This window comes from Vitis riparia, chromosome 13 (assembly GCF_004353265.1).
Source record: "Vitis riparia cultivar Riparia Gloire de Montpellier isolate 1030 chromosome 13, EGFV_Vit.rip_1.0, whole genome shotgun sequence".
NCBI classification, from domain to species: Eukaryota; Viridiplantae; Streptophyta; class Magnoliopsida; order Vitales; family Vitaceae; genus Vitis; species Vitis riparia.
Window position 1 is genome coordinate 25,010,810 of NC_048443.1, and position 21,077 is coordinate 25,031,886.

At 33.7% G+C, this 21,077-nt stretch overlaps 5 protein-coding genes across 5 annotated transcripts; 2 read left to right on the forward strand and 3 right to left on the reverse strand.

Moving 5' to 3' along the window:
* Positions 1-591: 591 nt before the first annotated feature.
* Positions 592-2,580, forward strand: LOC117929387 (7-deoxyloganetic acid glucosyltransferase-like). The gene is made up of 2 exons (XM_034849691.1): positions 592-1,231; positions 1,440-2,580. The coding sequence occupies exons 1-2, from the start codon at positions 661-663 to the stop codon at positions 2,372-2,374; spliced, it is 1,506 nt and encodes a 501-aa protein (XP_034705582.1). The 5' UTR covers positions 592-660; the 3' UTR covers positions 2,375-2,580.
* Positions 2,581-7,550: 4,970 nt separating this feature from the next.
* On the reverse strand, positions 7,551-8,033 carry LOC117927826 (17.3 kDa class I heat shock protein-like). The gene has a single exon (XM_034847515.1). It carries the CDS (start codon positions 8,031-8,033, stop codon positions 7,551-7,553), a length of 483 nt encoding a protein of 160 aa, XP_034703406.1.
* Positions 8,034-9,856: 1,823 nt separating this feature from the next.
* Positions 9,857-11,968, forward strand: LOC117927822 (7-deoxyloganetic acid glucosyltransferase-like). The gene is made up of 2 exons (XM_034847511.1): positions 9,857-10,403; positions 10,510-11,968. The coding sequence occupies exons 1-2, from the start codon at positions 9,893-9,895 to the stop codon at positions 11,439-11,441; spliced, it is 1,443 nt and encodes a 480-aa protein (XP_034703402.1). The 5' UTR covers positions 9,857-9,892; the 3' UTR covers positions 11,442-11,968.
* Positions 11,969-14,237: 2,269 nt separating this feature from the next.
* On the reverse strand, positions 14,238-14,862 carry LOC117927825 (17.3 kDa class I heat shock protein-like). Its single transcript, XM_034847514.1, has one exon. The coding sequence runs from the start codon at positions 14,782-14,784 to the stop codon at positions 14,302-14,304; it is 483 nt and encodes a 160-aa protein (XP_034703405.1). The 5' UTR covers positions 14,785-14,862; the 3' UTR covers positions 14,238-14,301.
* A 3,565-nt stretch (positions 14,863-18,427) lies between these two features.
* Positions 18,428-19,232, reverse strand: LOC117927824 (18.1 kDa class I heat shock protein-like). The gene has a single exon (XM_034847513.1). It carries the CDS (start codon positions 19,147-19,149, stop codon positions 18,667-18,669), a length of 483 nt encoding a protein of 160 aa, XP_034703404.1. The 5' UTR covers positions 19,150-19,232; the 3' UTR covers positions 18,428-18,666.
* Positions 19,233-21,077: the final 1,845 nt, after the last annotated feature.

Below are 21,077 nucleotides of genomic sequence, written 5' to 3' on the forward strand. Positions count from 1 at the left end.
CTCTCCTTCCTGAGTTATCCCAATTTTCACTTTCAAAATCCTTGAGGTTTAAAACTTCTTGTTGGGTTATTATGTTTCAATCGCTGGTAATTGAATTTGTTGCCATCTTAAAGTGAAAAGTGACAACCATGAATCAGACCCATATATTTTAAATTAATGTTAATTAATTAGTTAAGATGTGTTCTTTAAAGCTTGGGAAATCCATTAACTAATGAAACCAGGTATAATAATTAAGTTTAATCTACATCTACAAGTCTGTATTAGGGGTTTCAAGGGGCCACTAGCGGACCCTTGAAAAAGTGGTGGTGGTAAACGACAAAGAGTAGCAACGTGTCCATCCCTCATGAGAGGCTTATCAATGAGTGGTGAGTGCAAATGGTTTGAGTAATTTGATGAAATGGGCTGTATATTTTCTTAAAGTAAAAAAAAAAAAAAAAAAAGAGTGTTACACATACATGATGAGAGGTTTTGTCATAAGGTTACTTAATATAAACTGAGCAATTATAGGAATTATTGATGCAGTCCACCGATAACTTCCTTTGATATCATCTCAACTTTTTTATATGACAGATCCAAAATCCAATGGGATTGTTTCCTTATTCAACGGGATTATTTGCTTTATTAGTGAGTTGTCGGCAATGTGTCTATCCTTCAAGATATATGGCTTACAAACCATGTATATCTACAAATCACACAAAGTGCATAGTTGGTAGTCAAATGGATCAACGGTCGGTCTCTCCTCATGTTCTCATCCTCCCTTTCCCCCTCCAAGGCAACGTCAACTCCATGCTCAAGCTCGCCGAACTTCTTTGCCTCGCCGGCATCCAAGTCACCTTCCTAAACTGCCACTACCCCCACCACTGCCTCCTCTCTTACTCCAATGTTCAGGCCAGGTTCTCACGCTATCCCGGCTTTCGGTTTGAGACAATTTCCGATGGGCTGCCGATGGAGCATCCTCGCACCGCTGAACAATTCTTGGATATTGTTGATGGAGTGAAAACTACAACCGCACCACTCTTTATGGAGATGATGATTTCGTGGTGCCGCAGTACTTCCGACACTCGCCCGCCTCTGACCTGCATCATGGCAGATCAGCTCATGAGTTTTGCAACTGATGTTGCTAACGAAGTCGGACTCCCCATCGTTATTTTCTGTGCTATCAGTGCTTGTTCCTTCTGGGCATATTTCTCTTTCCCCCAACTCATTGAAGCTGGCGAAGTCCCTATCACAGGTACACTTTCTGGTTTGGATTCCATTAGAAACGCCCTTCATCGTGGTTTCTGCAATTTTTATTTATTTATTTATTTATTATCATTATTATTATTATTTTTTTTTTTTTCTGGTCACAAATTGGCTACCAATTTTTATTTATTTATTATCATTATTATTATTATTATTTTTTCTGGTTACAAATTGGCTGGATTGTAACTAAATTCCAGGTGATGATATGGATCGGCTAGTAGTCAGTGTGCCCGGCATGGAAGGCTTTCTTCGACGTCGAGACCTCCCAAGTTCGGGCCGAGTCAATGACGTGGCTTACCCAGGTCTCCAACATCTAATGAAAATTTTTCGACAGGCCCAGCGAGCCCACTCGCTCGTTATCAACACGTTTGATGATCTAGAAGGGCCGGTTCTCTCTCAAATACGCGATCACTATCCGAGAACCTACGCCATTGGACCTCTCCACGCACACCTCAAATCCAAGCTCGCATCTGAAACTTCCACGTGCCAGTCTTCCAACAGTTTCCGGAAAGAAGACAAAAGCTGCATACCGTGGCTTGACCGCCAGCCCCCGAAATCTGTCATCTACGTAAGCTTCGGTAGTTTAGCTATTATTACAAAGGACGAGCTGAGAGAGTTCTGGCACGGTTTGGTCAATAGCGGTAGCCGCTTCCTCTGGGTCATACGACCAGATGCTCTTGTCGGGAAAGATGAAGAGCGTCAGACTCCGGCGGAACTCTTGGAAGGGACAAAGGATAGGGGTTATGTAGTCGGCTGGGCTCCACAAGAAGAGGTCCTGCAACACCCAGCTGTGGGTGGGTTTCTGACCCACAGTGGGTGGAACTCCACACTTGAGAGTATAGTCGCGGGCCTGCCAATGATATGCTGGCCCTACTTTGCTGACCAGCAGATCAACAGTAGGTTCGTGAGCCATGTTTGGAAGCTGGGTATGGACATGAAAGACACTTGCGATAGAGTCACCATTGAGAAGATGGTGAGAGATTTGATGGAAGAGAAGAGGGCTGAATTCATGAAAGCAGCTGATACCATGGCGACCTCAGCTAAAAAATCTGTGAGCGAAGGTGGTTCCTCCTACTGTAACTTGGGCAGTTTGATCGAGGAAATAAGATTGTTGAGCGCCAGATCTCCATGAAAATTTCCGTTTTTCTTCAACAGGAAAAATTATTAAATCCAGCTGACCTTTTCAGATGGTGTAGATAACTTTTGTCATTGTAAATATATGTTAAAACGTTTTTATTCAGTTCATTGAAGGATTGCAAAATATTGCTGAACTTATCAGCAGAAGTAATTGGATATCAACGGGAATTTGAATCATACATGGAAAAGACAATTAAGGGACACGAGCTCCTAAAACAAAATAATTGCTATAGACATTTGCATTTCTTTGAAAATCTGTAATTACCATTGTTAGTCCATTTGCTAATACGGCTTTGTCATGGGAAATTTCAATGGAGAGTATCAAGTTTTGAATATTTGGCTTTGCAGCTAAAAGCAACTTGTGTGGCGTCCTCCATTACTCTATGGAACTGCTTGCAGCTCAAAGTTAAAAATTGAAATAATCTTCAAATTATTTGCATATATTATGACATTCACGTAATATGTTAGCTTGTTAGTCATCAAAGCTGCCAAACTAGAAATTTTCATGGATCATAGAACATGATTTTGGTTTTTATTGTAACAATAATCAACCCAAATGATGGTTGTAATTTTACAAACAAAGCAGGGACAGGGTAAGAATTTAATGTGTACTCTATTAATGTTGGAATTATGCTCAAAGGTAGCTTGCTCATGTTCACTTACCTTATCAGCAGTGTCAATGAACTATTTTTGTTTTGTTTTGTTTTCAACAATGAACTATAAGTCAATGTAGCTGTCAGAAGTCTTAACTAATGTAGTTGAAATTTAGCTGAAATAAAATAAGGGTAAAATTGGCGGAACCTAGTCACGTGTCCCTAAAATTAAGGAGGAAGATCATTTTTACAACTATGAGAAGGTTGTTTTGACTAGCGATGTTTTCAGAATCGGATCGATCATTGAATCCGAAAAGTTATTAGTTATTAGTTATTGAAATTTAAAATAATTATAAAAATAAAAATAATTATTTATATATTATTTAAAAATTAAAATTTTATTTGAAAAAATAATGGAAGTGAGAAGTTGAGTTGAGAAAAGCTCCTTGACATTTGGATTCCCTAAGAAGAAAACATTCATGCTTTCAATTTGGATTTCGTTTTATATAGACATACATTTACTGAATCCATTGAGGAATAATTTGCCATCATTGGAGACCCTAATCTTGATTTTTTTAAAGTCCAATATAAACGTGAATGGCCCTTATGTGTAACATATCACTCAACTTTTTAAGAATAATTTTTAAAAATTATTTTATGATATTTATAAAATAAAAATCTGTTTAGAAATAAAAAACGTTTTTCAACTTTTTTTTTTTTTATATATTTTTCAGTATATTTTAAAAATAATATTTTTAATATTTATATGATTATTTTTAAAACAATTTTTAGAAAATTAGTGAAAATAATTTAAAACATTAAGAATAAGTTTCACATAATTCTACTAAAAATATTTTTAATAAAAATATATTTTTTGAAAGTATTTTTAGAATAATTAATTATCAAATGTTACTCCATAAGATAATAGCGAACTATGACCTTTTGTCTCGTCTAATGTGGGGTTGGAACCTAAAAAGTGGGACCCTTCTCTATCAAATTTCCATCAAATTGATCAACATTTTTCTATCAAAGACAAAGCTAAGTCTTATTTCTCCCTGTGCCCCAAGATTCCAAGCAACCCTTAAAATTCCACACCCGCATGCCTTTTTTAATTCTCTAATTCCTCCAAAGGAATCATTTAGGACTTTGAAAGCGTGTTCGGAACACTTATTCAAAAAATAACCCTTGACAAACGGATTTTAAAGATAATAACATAATTATGTGACGTTTATTAAAAATAAATGTGTGTTTCTGATTTCTATATAATTAAATACTTTTAAAAAATAATTTTTATCCAAAATACTTTATTTTCAATTATTTTTCATATTCATATAATTATTTTAAAAAAATATTTAAAAAGCAAATTAAAATAACTTGAAATAATTACCATATGTTTTCATAAAAGGCCTTATTTTGAAACGAAAAAAAAAGTCCTCAAAACATTGTTTTCTATTTTTAAAAATTATACAAGAATTTTGGAATGTGAAAAATAGTTTCCCTTTCTAAAAAAAAAAAAATAAGTGTGTTTAAAAACTTGAAAATGTTGTTAACACATTTTCCATATTTTAAAAATAAATTTTATTAATTTGTTCATTTTTAATTATTTATATATATAATTATTATTTTTTAATAAAAATCATAAAAAACCAAATAAAAACAATTAAAAATACCTAAAAAATATACTTTAAGAATATCTTATTTTTTTGTTTTTAAGGATAGAAAACAGTTTCTATTTTTTATTCTAAGAAATAATAAACTATTTTAAAAAACAATTGCAAAACAAAATTTCTGCTTCTCATACATGAGGTTCGTTTTCCATTTATAACAATACATGGATGGGTTTAGCTTCTAACACCATTTTCTCCCAATTTCACTAAGAAAAATCTTATTATAGGTTCCATTAGGGACCAAATATTAGGAATAAAATAGTAAATGGGTTGAGATGAGATGAATATTCTCAAGAGTTTATTGTGTATAATCGCTATGAAAGCTACAGTAAATTCAAGATTAAATATAACATTTTTTTGTGGATATGATAGAAATAGAAATATGAATCAATCAAAGAGGTAACAGATTCAATTACCAATCTATATATGGAACAATCAACCCAGCATAGCCACGTCTTAAAATTGAAGGATTTCAAAGGTGAAAATTGGGATCCCTTAGGAAAGAGATAATCATGTTGGTAACAAGGAGGATCATCAAGAACCAAATAAGCCAACTCATTTCTAGTTAGAGAAAACCAACTATTCCTTTATTCCACTTAGAATACACTTACATAAGAAAAATGGGAAAAATTTACAAAACAAAAACACAAGATAAAAATCATCACATTGTTGATACCAGGTCAATTGAGGTCATACTTCTCCTTCGATTATGGCAGCGAAAGCTCTAACCCAACTACTAGAGGCTAGCTAGTTTTTTCCCTGCATAAGAGATGTATAGACGGTTGTTCAGACACACCCTCCGAAACTCAAGTCAGACACAAAATGGATAGGAACATTTTCTAGGAAGATAGGAGATATGTTAGCCATTTTGTATTGTGTACCTGAGTTCTGTTTAAGTAGGGTTTTTATAGTGCTCAAATGGGGAAAACACGGTAGAGCAAAGTTGACACCTTGACCTAAATTGCAATAATGGTTGTGCAGTAAGTGACAGGGCAATCATTGCAGTTCAAGGTGGTTGGTGGTTGTGTTAGACAACGTGCCATGATGCAATTTGCTGTCGTTTCAGCCTGTTGAAGGTATGAGACTAGGTGTGATGGTCCACTGATGTAGACGTAAGGATGAGGGAAAGTCCCATCAGTCACTCTAGTGTTAGAAAACCGTCATTTCACATATCAAAGAGGATTTGGGGTTGTCAAGAAGGTGTGGTTCGCTCAATGGCCCTAAATGGTTCAGATAGAATGTTCTTGGGTGCCTCGAAGGTTGTCCAGGCAGTAACGCATGGAGTGACACGTGGTCCAACAAGGGTACTGCCACGTGGATAGACGCGTGAAGGTACACGTGGGCAAACACGTGGGAGAAGGTCCCCACACACATCACATCTTTCGAATTACATATACATGCTCAATCTAGCAAAACAATCAACCATCAACATTATTCATCATCAAGTATATTATGAAAAAGAAACAGAGTAGAAAAGAGAAAAAGAAATAGAGCAGAGAAGATGAGAGAAGAAGAAACATAATGCTTTGTATCGTTCTCATTCATCAAGAGAAATATGAGTAGGAAAGCTGTAGATATAGGAGGCTAGAAACAAAGAATGCTATAACTAATCTGTAGCTAATCTGTAACTAATTCCAGCTCATCCTCTTACAATTGTTTAACTAATTAACATGATTTTATTCTTCATAGTTGAGAGAATTTTAATACTCCCCCTTAAGATGGAGAATGAATATTGTGAGTTCCCATCTTGCCAAGTAGAAGTGTGAACTGTGTTGGATGAAGGGCCTTTGTTAATAGGTCTGCTACTTGATATTGAGAAGAAACATGAAGTGTTTCTATTTAAAACATTGTTTTCTTTCAAAAAAAAATTATTTGTTTATTAGCAAGGCCTTATTTTGAAAGAAAAAAAAAGTCCTCAAAACATTGTTTTCTATTTTAAAAAATTATACAAGAATTTTTTAATGTAAAAAATAGTTTCCCTTTCTAAAAACAAAAAATAAGTGTGTTTAAAAACTTGAAAATGTTGTTAACATGTTTTCCATATTTTAAAAATAAATTTTATTTATTTTTAAATTTTTAATTATTTTATATATATAATTATTTTTTTTTAATAAAAATCATAAAAAAACCAAATAAAAACAATTAAAAATACCTAAAAAATATTCTTTAAGAACATCTTATTTTTTTGTTTTTAAGGATAGAAAACAATTTCTATTTTTTTTTTATTCTAAGAAACAATAAACTATTTTAAAAAACAATTGCAAAACAAAATTTCTGCTTCTCATACATGAGGTAATATGTGGATGGGTTTGAGTTTTGACACCATTTTCCCCCAATTTCGCTAAGAAAAAAACTTATTATAGGTTTCATTAGGGACCGAATATTAGGAATAAAATAGTAAATGGGCTGAGATGAGATGAATATTCTCAAGAGTATATTGTGTGTATAATAGCTAGGGAAGCTACAGTAAATTCAGTATTAAATATAACATTTTTTATGGATATGATTGAACATTGGAATAGAAATAGAAATATGAATCAATCAAAGAGGTAACAGATTCAATTACCAACCTATAAATGGAACATATCAACCTAGCACAGCCACGTGTTAAAATTGAAGGATTTTAAAGGTGAAAATTGGGATCCCTTAGGAAAGAGATAATCATGTTGGTAACAAGGAGGATCATCAAGAACCAAATAAACCCACTCATTTCTAGTTAGAGAAAACCAACTTTCCTTTATTCCACTTAGAATACACTTACATAAGAAAAAGAGGAAAAATTGCAAAACAAAAACACAAGACAAAAATCATCACATCACATCTTTCGAATTACATATACATGCCCAATCTAGCAAAACAATCAATTAGCTTCTTAATTACATAGCAAATTAGAAAAGATCTGACCAGTGACTTAGCCAGAGATTTCAATGGCCTTCACTTCAACCTTTTTCACCTCTTCTTTCGAAACCATCACAGTCAGGACTCCATTCTCCATGCTAGCTTTGACCTTATCCATCTTTGTATCTTCTGGCAACCTGAATCTACGAAGGAACTTCCCGCTGCTCCTCTCCACGCAATGCCACTTGTCGCTCTTCTCCTCTTGCTCCTTACTCCTTTCTCCGCTAATTTGAAGGACTCTTCCCTCTTCAACCTTAACTTTCATTTCCTCATTTTTCAACCCTGGAAGATTCGCCTTGAAAACATGAGCTATTGGTGTCTCTTTCCAATCAATACGCGTGTTGGTGGAGGCCGAGGTTTCGCCAACAGTGCTGGGAATGTTGGAAAGAGTGGCGCTAAAAGGAAAGCCTTCGAAAGGATCCCAGATGTCTAGGGAGAAAGGAACGAATATGCTGTTTCGTCGGTCACCACCCAGAACACTTGGAATAAGCGACATTTTCTACTTACGTTGTCGAATTGATTTGCTGAGAATACCAAGACCTTCTTCTATGCAAGCTTCGAACAATTTCTTGATGATCAAACTGGTGGAGAGGACTTACTATATATAGGAGGTGACGGAGAACTATGGTACTTTCCCGATGTTCTAAGATATTTCCGATTTGGACTTTGGAGAGGAACGAGATGTTTTTGCAATCTTCTACCACCTTCCATCATCTACTTGGCCTTTTTTCATCCTTATTGGGCCTTATTCCACAATTCTAGGTCCATTTCCAAATTTCCTTATCGGCTCGATCAGAATGCGACTATTGGGCTTTTAACACCAAAAGGAATTTAATGGGCCATCGAAATTGTTCGTCTTTTACCCAAAAAAGAAAAAAACATATTTGCTATTAAAATAGCAAATATATTTCATTGTTTTATTGTTTTAAAAATATAATTTTTTATTTATATTTTTTTCTTGTAATCATCCCGCATTTAAATTATTGAATTTAAAGGTTTAAAAAATATTTAATTGTTATAAATGATAGCATGGGAAATAGATTGAAAATAATACTATATCACTAAAATATTTGAAACTACATCTAACCTAGTGGTTGACTTATGCTTGTGGAAAAAGTGTGTAGGTATAAATATTTGAAAAAAAAATATAAAAAATCAGAATTTAAATTTGAAAATTCCAAAATTAATATTTTTTAATAAGAATTTTATCTTTTTTTTATTTATCAAAATATTATTTTTAAATGTAAAAAAAAAAAAAAAAAGTGCGCCAACGATAGAGAAAGAGATAAGAAATGATTGAAAAGGTGGGGACCAAAGCCGAAAAATGAACAAGGGAAAAATGACAAAAAATAAAAAACACATAGCGCCAATGATAAAGAAAGGGGTAACAAATGGTTGAAGAGGTGCGGGGACACAATCATAAAAAGGCATCACTAGAAAATGCCAAAAGGAAAGAAAAAAAAAAACCTCCAGCAATCAAGACAAGGGTTCTTATGAGTTATGACAACGAATGGTGGACCAAGGGTTCACATCGTGAAGGGTAGGACGATCTAATCTCTTGATTGAATTGATAATGCGATTTATGGTTGAATCCGATTTTTAAAGCTTTGGTCTGCCCCGCCCGTTCCTGCGTCCGTTCATTAGGCGGATTAAATACTTGTCACATTCCTATTTATTTATATTATAATTAAAATTATTTAAAAATTTAAAAGAAGTTGAAAATTTAAAACTTTAGATTTCAAAATAAAAAATTTAGTGTATGTTTTCTACTGATTTTGTTTTATTTTGTTTTTTTTTTTAAGACAAAAAAGACTTTTAGGTTGTGTGTGGTTTGCAAAAAGTACTAAAAAAAAAAAATTCAGGAAAAATGGTTTTTCGCATAATCAATTTTTTCATTAAAAAAATATAAAAGAAAATAAAATATAATTAAAATTCCTCACAAATTTACATATTTTAATTTAATTAATATTTATATAATGACGCAAAATAAGTTAAATAGGTTTCAAGAAACATATAAAAATAATTTATCAAGTTAAAATCATTAATTTAAAATTGTTTTTAATAAAACCCTTTTGAAATTTTTTGAAAACTAATTATTTTAAAATATCTTTTTATTTAGTTCAACAAATCATTTTGAATAATTATCCTTTGCATATTTTTTTGCATTCTTTCCCATTAATTAATTAAAATAATTTCATAGGAAACGGCATCAAAGAATTGCCGTCCACCTAGCTATACTACACATTGATGAAGACAAGAAAGCCACTTGCTCTTTTTGGAATATACCGATTATTTCCTTACAAATACTGCATAAATTCATGTTCTATTCTGCAACAATAGTCCACCAATAGTCAGATGGATCAAGGGCCAGTGTCTCCTCATGTCCTCATCTTCCCCTTCCCGTCTCAAGGCCACGTCAACTCCATGCTCAAACTCGCCGAACTTCTCTCCGTCGTCGGCCTCCACGTCACCTTCCTCAACTCCGACTATAACCAACACCGCCTCTTCCTTCACACCGATATTCAGACCAGGTTCAGCCGCTATCCCGGCTTCCGTTTCCAAACAATATCTGATGGGCTTACCACGGACCATCCACGTACCGGTGAGCGGGTGATGGATCTGTTTGAGGGATTGAAAGCCACAGCAAAACCAATTTTTAGGGAGCTAGTGATTTCAAGGGGCCAGGGTTCTGATACCCGCCCGCCGGTCAGCTGCATCATAGCAGATGGGATGATGAGTTTTACCATTGATATTGCTAATGAAGTTGGAATTCCCATCATTTCTTTCCGCACCGTTAGTGCTTGTTCCTTCTGGGCATATTTTTCTGCGCTCAAACTCATTGAATCTGGTGAACTTCCCCTCAAAGGTATGCTTTCTAGATTGAATTCCACGAAATCATCTGTTCATTATAATTCGTTTATATTTTTGTTTTCTTCTTTTACAATATAGTTACGATCATGAATAAACTACAGGTAACGATATGGATCAGCTAGTAACCAGTATTCCCGGCATGGAGGGGTTTCTCCGAAAACGAGATCTCCCGAGTCTTCTCCGAGTCAGCAACCTAGATGACGAGGGTTTCCTACTTGTAACGAAGGAGACGCAACAAACTCCTCGAGCCCACGCGCTCATACTTAATACGTTTGAAGACTTAGAAGGACCTATTCTCGGTCAAATACGCAATCACTGTCCAAAAACCTACACCATTGGACCTCTCCACGCGCACTTGAAAACCAGGCTTGCTTCTGAATCGACGACGTCACAGTCTTCAAACAGTTTCCGGCAAGAAGACAGAAGCTGCATAGCGTGGCTTGATCACCAGCCTTCAAAGTCTGTTATCTATGTAAGCTTCGGAAGCATGGTAGTCATCACAAGGAAGCAGCTCATAGAGTTCTGTTACGGCTTGGTAAACAGCGGTAGCCGCTTCTTGTGGGTCATACGGACGGACTCTCTTGCCGAAGAAGATGGAGAGCATCAGACTCCGGCGGAGCTCTTGGAAGGGGCAAAGGAAAGGAGTTACATCGTGGAGTGGGCTCCACAAGAAGAGGTTCTAGCGCACCCGGCAGTAGGTGGGTTCCTCACCCACAGTGGGTGGAACTCGACTCTTGAGAGTATATGCGCGGGCGTCCCAATGATTTGCTGGCCATACTTTGCAGACCAACAGATCAACAGTAGGTTCGTAAGCCATGTTTGGAAACTTGGTTCGGACATGAAAGATACTTGCGATAGACTTATTGTTGAGAAAATGGTGAGAGATATGATGGAAGAGAGGAAGGATGAGCTTTTGAAAACGGCTGAGATGATGGCTACAAGGGCTAGAAAATGTGTTAGTGAAGGTGGGTCCTCTTACGGTAACTTGAGCAGCTTGATCGAGGAGATAAGATTGATGGGCAGGCTTAGTTGAAAGTATATTTGGGTTTTCCATGGAAAGCGAAGGCAAAATAATTTAATTGGAAGCATTCGGCAACTGATTGGGCGAAGGGAGAAAGGAATCTTGGGGTGGACTGGCGACGCGAGGAAGAGTTGATAAATTTCCCAAGACCGAGAAGTGGATGCCTTTAGCTTTTCTCTTTTTCTTCTTTCTTTAAATTAAATGTTGTCCGAATTCAATTAGATCCAAGCTCAATAACATCCACAAAACAACAACACATGGACTCGTTCTTACAGGAACAATTCTTGGGCTTTGACCCAAACTAAGTTCTTAGTGGATGCTGCCAAGGCAGTAGCGATGCCATAAGCAAAAAGCAAGAGACCCATTGTATTAAGAGTGTAGTTCAGTACGTAACTCAAAATTATCTGCAGGGAATTAGGTGATAGCAGCTTAATTTCTGCGCAGACCAAAGACAATGTGGTCTTGCCCAAAGAGGTTTTATAGAAGGGATAACACATTAGACAATGTTTTTATGTATGGGATTTTCTAATTTTTACTTCTCCATCTTTTACAGTACTGCTAAGCAATTTCATTACTTTTCTTCTATTTTTAGGTCACAGCAGATAGCTCCTAGAAAACGCATATGGATCATCATGAGAGTGAGTTTTTACTGGCTAGCGTGTCGTAATGATTTAGAGGGGTGGTGGGCTCATTATAAGAACTAAGATGCTAGCCAGGAAAGAGACCTAAATACCAAAACGTGACAAGGATATTCATAAGTTGAGCGCCTGCCCACAAGAGGAAAAAAATGCTACCTCACAAGAATAATGCTAATTGAGTTTTCTCGGATTGCCAAACCAATTAACCCACAAGGGCATTAAGTATTTACGGTTTAATTAATAAAAAATCAAAGGATTTAAAAAAAAATATTATATAAAATATTTTTTATATTGATATATTATTATAATTTTAGATTTTCTTATTATAAAATAAAAAAAGTTATTAAGAATATCTTTATAAATATTATATATTATAAAGAGAAAAAGTTAGAAAATAAAGTTGAATATAGATAATGTCCATATAGTTTCTAAGAAAATAAATTTTATCTCATCATGAGACGGTCATGTAGTTTCGTAAATCATCAAATTCTTTAGAAAGTATATTTGAGAACAATTTTTAAGAATAATTTTTAAAAATTATCTTATGATATTTTATAAAATAAAAATCTGATTAGAAATAAAAAAAATGTTTTTAATTTTTTTATATTTTTAAATATATTTTAAAAATAATATTTTTAATATTTATATGATTATTTTTTAAAATAATTTTTTTTAAAAAAAGTAAAAATAATTTAAAACATTAAGAATAAGTTTCACATAATTCTACTAAAAATATTTTTAGTGAAAATATATTTTTTGAAAGTTTTTTTAGAATAATTATTTATCAAATGTTACTCCATAAGATAAACCATGACCTTTTGCCGCGTCTAATGTGGGGTTGGAACCTAAAAAGTGGGACCCTTCTCTATCAAATTTCCATCAAATTGATCAACATTTTTCTATCAAAGACAAAGCCAAGTCTTGTTTGTCACAGTGCCCCAAGATTCCAAGCAACCCTAAATTCCACACCTGCATGCCTTTCTTAATTCCCTAATTCCTCCAAAGAATCATTTAGGACTTTGAAAGCGTGTTCGGAACACTTATTCAAAAAATAACCCTTGACAAACAGATTTTAAAAATAATAACATAATTATTTGACGTTTATTAAAAATAAAAGTGTGTTTCTGATTTTTATATAATTAAATACTTTTAAAAAATAATTTTTATACAAAATACTTTATTTTCAATTATTTTTAATATTCATATAATTATTTTGTTTAAATATTTAAAAAGAAAATTAAAATAACTTGAAATAAATACCATATGTTTTCATTAAAGGCCTTATTTTGAAAAAAAAAAAAAAAAGTCCTCAAAACATTGTTTTCTATTTAAAAAATTATACCAGAATTTTCCAATGTGAAAAATAGTTTCCCTTTCTAAAAACAAAAAATAAGTGTGTTTAAAAACTTGAAAATGTTGTTAACATATTTTCCATATTTTAAAAATAAATTTTATTTATTTTTAAATTTTTAATTATTTTATATATATATATAAATTTTTTTTATAAAAATCATAAAAAAAACAAATAAAAACAATTAAAAATACCTAAAAAATATTCTTTAAGAAGATCTTATTTTTTATTTTTAAAGATGGAAAACAATTTCTATTTTTTATTCTAAGAAACAATAAACTATTTTAAAAAACAATTGCAAAACAAAATTTCTGCTTCTCATATATGAGGTAAGACGTGGATGGGTTTGAGTTCTGACACCATTTTCCCCCAAATTAGGGACCAAATATTATGAATAAAATAGTAAATGGCCTGAGATGAGATGAATATTCTCAAGAGTATATTGTGTATAATCGCTAGGAAAGCTACAGTAAATTCAGGATTAAATATAACACTTTCTATGGATATGACTGAACATTGGAATAGAAATTAGAAATATGAATCAATCAAAGAGGTAATAGATTCAATTACCAACCTATATATGGAACATATCAACCCAGCGCAGCCACGTCTTAAAATTGAAGGATTTCAAAGGTAAAATTGGGATCCCTTAGGAAAGAGATAATAATGTTGGTAACTCATTTCTAGTTAGAGAAAACCAACTATTGCTTTATTCCACTTAGAATACACTTACATAAGAAAAAGGGGAAAAATTGCAAAATAAAAACACAAGACAAAAATCATCACATCACATTTTTCAAATTACATATACATGCCCAATCTAGTAAAACAATCAATTAGCTTCTTAATTACATAGTAAATTAGAAAAGTTCTGACCAATGACTTAGCCAGAGATTTCAATGGCCTTCACCTCAACCTTCTTCACCTCTTCTTTCGGAACCGTCACAATCAGCACTCCATTCTCTATGCTAGCTTTGACCTCATCCATTTTTGCATCTTCTGGCAACCTGAATCTGCAAAGGAACTTCCGGCTGCTCCTCTCCACGCGATGCCACTTGTCGTTATTCTCCTCTTGCTCCTTACTCCTCTCTCCACTGATTTGAAGGACTCTTCCCTCTTCAACCTCAACTTTCACTTCCTCCTTCTTCAACCCTGGAAGATCCGCCTTGAAAACATGAGTTACCGGTGTCTCTTTCCAATTAACACGCGTGTTGGCGAAGGCCGAGGTCTCGCTAATAGTGTTGGGAATGTTGGAAAGAGTGGTGCTGAAAGGAAAGCCTTCGAAAGGATCCCAAATGTCTAGGGAGAAAGGATCGAAGATGCTGTTTCGTCGACCACCACCCAGAACACTTGGAATAAGCGACATTTTCTACGTACTTTGTCGAATTGATTTGCTGAGAATACCAAGAACTTCTTCTATGCAAGCTTCGAACAATTTCTTGATGATCAAACTGATGGAGAGGACTTGTTATATTTCGAGGGTGACAGAGAGTTGTGGTACTTTCCCGGTATTTCCGTTTTGGACTTTGGAGAGAAACAAGATGTTTCTGCAATCTTCTACTACCTTCCATCATCTACCTGACCTTTTTTTCATCCTTACTAGGCCTTATTCCACAATTCCAAGTCCATTTCCAAATTTCCTTACCGGCCCGATCAGAATGAGACTATTAGGCTTTTAACACCAAAAGGAATTTAATGGGCCATCGAAATTGTTTGTCTTTTACCAAAAAAAAAAAAAACATATTTGATGTTAAAATAGCAAATATATTTCATTGTTTTATTATTTTTAAAATATATTTTTTATTAATATTTTTTCTTGTAATCATCCCGCATTTAAATTATTTAATTTAAAGGTTTAAAAAATATTTAATTGTTATAAATCATAGCATGGGAAATAGATGGAAAATAATACTATATTGTTAAAATATTTGAAGCTACATCTAACCTAGTGGTTGGCTTATGCTTGTGGAAAAAAAACAATGTTTTTATAATCAGATTAATCATTATATCAGAAAAGTTATTGATTCACGGTTCAATGATTGGATTAGTAGTCGAAGTCATAAATATATAATTTATAAATCATTAAAATTTAAAATAATTATAAAAATAAAAATAAAAATTTATTTTAAATTTTGATTTTTAAAAACAAAATAGTGTTTTCAAATCACATGATGAGGAGGCTCATAATTTGATATGAGTTAAAAACATCCACGTCTAAAGCAAATTAATTTGTGGATGAAGTTGAAAGGTCGGGATGAAAATGATGGAGGCCAAACACCTACAAGGCCAAAAATATAATAAAGCTTTTTTCTCTTTCTATAACTGAATAAAGTCTTGTAAAATTAGGATATAAAATATAATAACATGTAAATTGGAGGCAAGAATGAGAAAATTAAATTTAATATCTGAAAAGTGGGCCCACCTCTCTCATCTCTATGCCATTTGATACGATATTTGTGTGTGATGATATCTGTGTGCGTTATCTATGTGTTGTCCCTGGTTACATGCACACCCCTCTTCTCTATCTCTCTCCCTCCCTTCTCCTCTCCTCTTTCTAAGAATTCTCTCTCTCAGGGGGGCGAGGAAACGTAGAGGATGGGTGGGTGGCTTTACAAGAAGGGTGGGGTTCTACCGGTGAGAAACAACGAGAGGGGCTTTTCCAGTAAGGTCGCAAGGAGTGGGGGAGTTCTGCCGGTGGGAGACGACAAGAGGAGGGGCTTTTCCAGCGCGGGATGGAGGGGTTTCAGCGGGGTCGCGGGGGTGGCTTTGTAGCGCAGGGTGCTTCTCCAACAGCGGGGGATGACGAGAGGGGGCTTTTCCAGCGCAGGGTGGGTCCTACCGGTAGGGGATGGCGACAGTGGAAAAAATAAATAAAATTGAACCGGACAGTTCGAAGGGAACCATCCGGTTTATAAGGTTCTCCGATCGGACCACCGGTTTAACCGACCTAATTCCAATCGGAACATTTTTCAAGCTAAATGACAAAATCAGAACCGTGACGGGTCAGTGGTCAAATGGTCCAGTCCGGTCCCGTTTTTGAAAAAGTGTGTTGGTATAAATATTTGGAAAAAAAATAAAAATAAAAATCAGAATTTTAATTTGAAAATTCCTAAATTAATATTTTTTTTAATTAGAATTTTATCTATTTTTTATCAAAATATTATTTTTAAATGTAAAAAAAAAAAAAAAAAAGTACGCCAACGATAAAGAAAGGGATAAGAAATGATTGAAAAGGTGGAGACCAAAGCCGAAAAAGGAATAGGAGAAAAAAATGACAAAAAAAAAAAACAAAACAAAAAAACAAAGTGCCAGCGATAAAGAAAGGGGTAACAAATGATTGAAGAGAGGTGCGGGACACAATAAAAAAAAGGCATCACCAGAAAAATGGCAAAAAATAAAAAAATAAAACTCCAGTAATCAAGAAAATGGTTTTTATGAAAACGAATGTTGGACCAACGGTTCATTGGATGTGAAGGGTAGGACGATATAATCTCTTATTGAATTGATAACACGATTTATGGTTGAATCCGCTTTTTAAACCTTTGGTCCGCGTCGATCATTCTTGCATGTGTCCATTCATTAGGTGGATTAAATACTTGTCACGTTCCTATTTATTTATATTGTAATTAAAATTATTTAAAATTTTAAAACTTTAGATTTCAAAATAAAAAATTTAGTGGTTGTTTTCTATCTATTTTGTTTTTTTGTTTTTAAGAAAAGAAACTTTTAGGTTGTGTTTGATTTTCAAAAAGTACTAAAAAAATAAAATATAAGGAAAAATTGTTTTCGCATATTGAATTTCATCACAAAAAATTATGAAAGAAAACCAAATATAATTGAAATTCCCCAAAAATTTATATAACAGAGCGAAATAGGTTAAATGAGTTTCAAGAAATATATAAAAATAATTTATCAATTTTAAACCTTTTTTTTTCCTTCATTTTTTTTTCCTTCTACTTTTTTATTTTATTTTTTTTATTTTCTTTCCTTTGTATTTTCCCTCGAATTTTCTAAGAACAAAAAATAACCTTAATATATTATTTAAAAATATAAATTTATTTTATATCTTCAAAAATCACTTCAAATTTTAAATTTTGAGATAGTAGTTTTTCAGTATAAGTTTGTTAGAATTTTTGCATATTTTATTAAAGTTATTAGTACTTTGATTTTACAAATAGAATATGCAAACATATAATTTGAAATTTAAAAATAAAGAATTTAAAATTACATATAAACAATTGAAATTTTAAATTAAAACCTTTAAGATTAATACATGTGTGTATATGACCAATATCTACAATCCAATATATTCAAAAATCATCTATACTATCCTCGATTTAAAAGAAATTAGAAATAATTTATAAAGATAATGTTGCATATATAATTAAATGAGGTTATATTAGAAAAACGACAACAACAAACATATTTTACTGAAGTTCTTTTATATGCATGATCTCTAGAAAAGTAGTAAAATCGATGTTCAAGAAATAAATTTAAGTGATAATTTAATTGATATATTCACAAAGGTATTACGAATTATAATATTCAAAAGATTAAGACACAATATTGAAATGCATTAGTTAAAGGATCTTTTATATAAATTAATAAATAATAAAAAACTTATACTTATATTAGCATGAAGAGGACCACGTTTATAAAGGCGCTGCACAAAAAACAAAAAATGTAAATGCAAGCGTTGACCGGAATGGCTTCAGCTGACCCACGGTGAGCACTCCGGCTGCAATGGAAAAACAAAAAGTGTAAATGTAAGCGTTGACCAGAATGGCTTCAGCTGGACCCCGCGGTGACCACTCACCGAAAAATCGGAAAATTTTTCACAAAAATGCCGAATATTTCAACCATGGTAAGTCTCACTGGTGAGATATCTACGAACCCCTTTGATACCAACATCAAAATTTTAGAATTAATTGAAGCATTTCAAAGGTGAATATTGATGTCACCCAATAGTAAAAAATTACCAAAAAAAAATCATCAAATAACAAAACATCTTAATCATTTCAAATTAAAGAAAATTATTCATTTATATACTTTAAAACACACCTTATGATACACATTTATTTAAACCAACATAAAAAGGAAGAACACAACCAAAAAGGGATAACAAAACTGTCTTGCAAACACATGCCCAGTCTGTCAAAGTAACACACCATCCACATCATTCAAGACTCCTGCAGTAGCTAAATTTGAAAACATCATGTCTCTTGATGGCCGTCAACCTTCTAATGACTTAACCAGATATCTCGATCGCCTTCACCTCCGGCTTCTTCACCTCTTCTTTTGGAACCCTCACAGTTAGCACACCGTTCTCCATAGTAGCCTTGACTTGATCCATCTTTGCATTCTCCGGCAACCTGAACCGGCGAAGGAACTTGCCGCTGCTCCTCTCCACCCGATGCCATTTATCATTTTTTTCCTCCTGCTCTTTAGTCCTCTCTCCACTAATTTTAAGTACTCTGCCCTCTTCAACCTCAACCTTCACTTCCTCCTTCTTCAACCCTGGAAGATCCGCCTTGAAAACATGGGCTTCGGGAGTCTCTTTCCAATCAATACGGGTGCTGACGAAGGCAGAGGTTTCGCGAGCTGTGTTAGGAACGTTGGCAAGAGTGGTGCTAAAAGGAAAGCCTTCGAAGGGATCCCAGATATCTAGAGAGATGGGATCAAAGATGTTGCTCCGTCGGCCACCACCAAGAACACTTGAAATGAGTGCCATTTTTGGTCGATCGATCAAATTGAATTGATTTGCTGAAAGGCGAAATATCTCGTACGCAGGCTTCGAACGATTTTTTGATGATGAAAGGGATAGAGATGAGCTCTCTATATAGGAGGTGAAAGAGGATTGTGGCGCTTTCCTCACCCTTCTGGACACTTCTAGTTTGGATAGGAACGAGACGTCTCTCCAACCTTCCACCACTTTCCATCATCAAATTCTAGATTATGGGCCTTAATCCACAATTCTAGGTTTCTTCAATTTAATCATAGTCCTAATGGGCTTACAAGACTAGACTTGGGAAGGAAGTTTCTGGCCCATGGAATCACTGGGCCAGCACAGTTAATAAATAATACTGGGTGCAGAATTCGGAAATTGATAGAATCTTTTGGGAAGATTTTGTAATTATATAATTCTATTTTCCATTCTCACTCTTGATTGCTTTGATGGTATGTGAAAGATACATTTACTTTTAATTTAGGTTTTTTCTTCTGTTATAAATCCCTCTAGTCTATAATTCCACGATGTTAATCAGTCAATTGTTAATCCCGGAGGTAGCTAAAGCCCTAAAATATTTCTACCACGGTTTTCACATGATTAAAAAATTGTGTAGACATATGTGGTTATAATACACATTTTATGATACGACGAATTAAGTCTCTCATAGTTAAATATAGATGTGTTAAACTATGTTATAAAATATGTTATCATCCTTAAATATATTTTTATTTCAAGAGTAAAATACTACTTGCTGAGCTGGCATTTGAATATATATTTACTTTCTGAAAAAAAAAACATGTTATTTGCTATTTTCTAAAACTTTATAATAATATTATAAAAATACAACAACATGGAATCAGAAGTACTGGAGCGAATCTCAAACCTACCACGGTTACCTAATTAATATTCGTACACGTGTACGCCCACAAGGCCGAAGCTGAGCAGTGGGCACTAGAAGCAATGAAGAAGAGTTTATTTCGTTATAAATCCCACATGGAGTCATGGGCCATGAATGTTAATGTTAGGAAATTAAGGTGCTACCTTACCAAAATTCGACATGGAACATCGGTCTTCCCTTTTCCCATTCAAGGCCATGTCAATTCCATGCTCAAACTCGCCGAACTTCTTTCCCTCGCCGGCCTCCGCATCACCTTCCTCAACTCCGACTACACCCACAGCCGCCTCCTCCGTTACACCAACATTCTGGACAGATTCACGCGCTATGCTGGCTTTCGTTTCCAAACGATATCCGATGGGCTGCCGTTGGATCATCCGCGAACCGGTGTCCAATTGAAGGATATGTTTGATGGAATGAAAGCCACGACCAAACCACTGTTTAGGGCCATGTTTGGTTCCTCGATATAGAGAAAAAAATGTTAAAAAAAAAAATTAATGTTTGATTTTATTATAAAAAATACTAAAATATATATATATATATATATATATATATATTTAAAATTATCTAATATTTATATAAAATAGCTAAATAAGTGGAAAAAAATTCAATGTAATATATTAAAATAATTTATTAACTTTTAATTTATTTTTTAATTTATTTTTAATTTATTTTCTACTTTTTCTCTTGCTTTTTTTTTTGCCTTGCATTTCCTTTTAACTTTGTGGTAATCAAACATAAGGGTTAGTAAATTCCTTTTATTTTCTATTTTAAGAGAGAAAAAAATAAGATAGGGTGCATAATGGTAACATATTTATAGAAAGCTAAAGATCCTTCTGCCGTGCATTAGAATTTTGCATGACTAGTATTTGGTATTAAAACGTATAACAAAAATGTATTTATGTGTTGTGGAAAACATCCTCCGACAAACAGTTGACAGACGTCAATCTTGAAACCCTATTGTATATAAATATTTTACTTTTTGTTCTGTCATTAATTGTAGTGATGAGACAATGTCGTTGGATAATCTTACGTT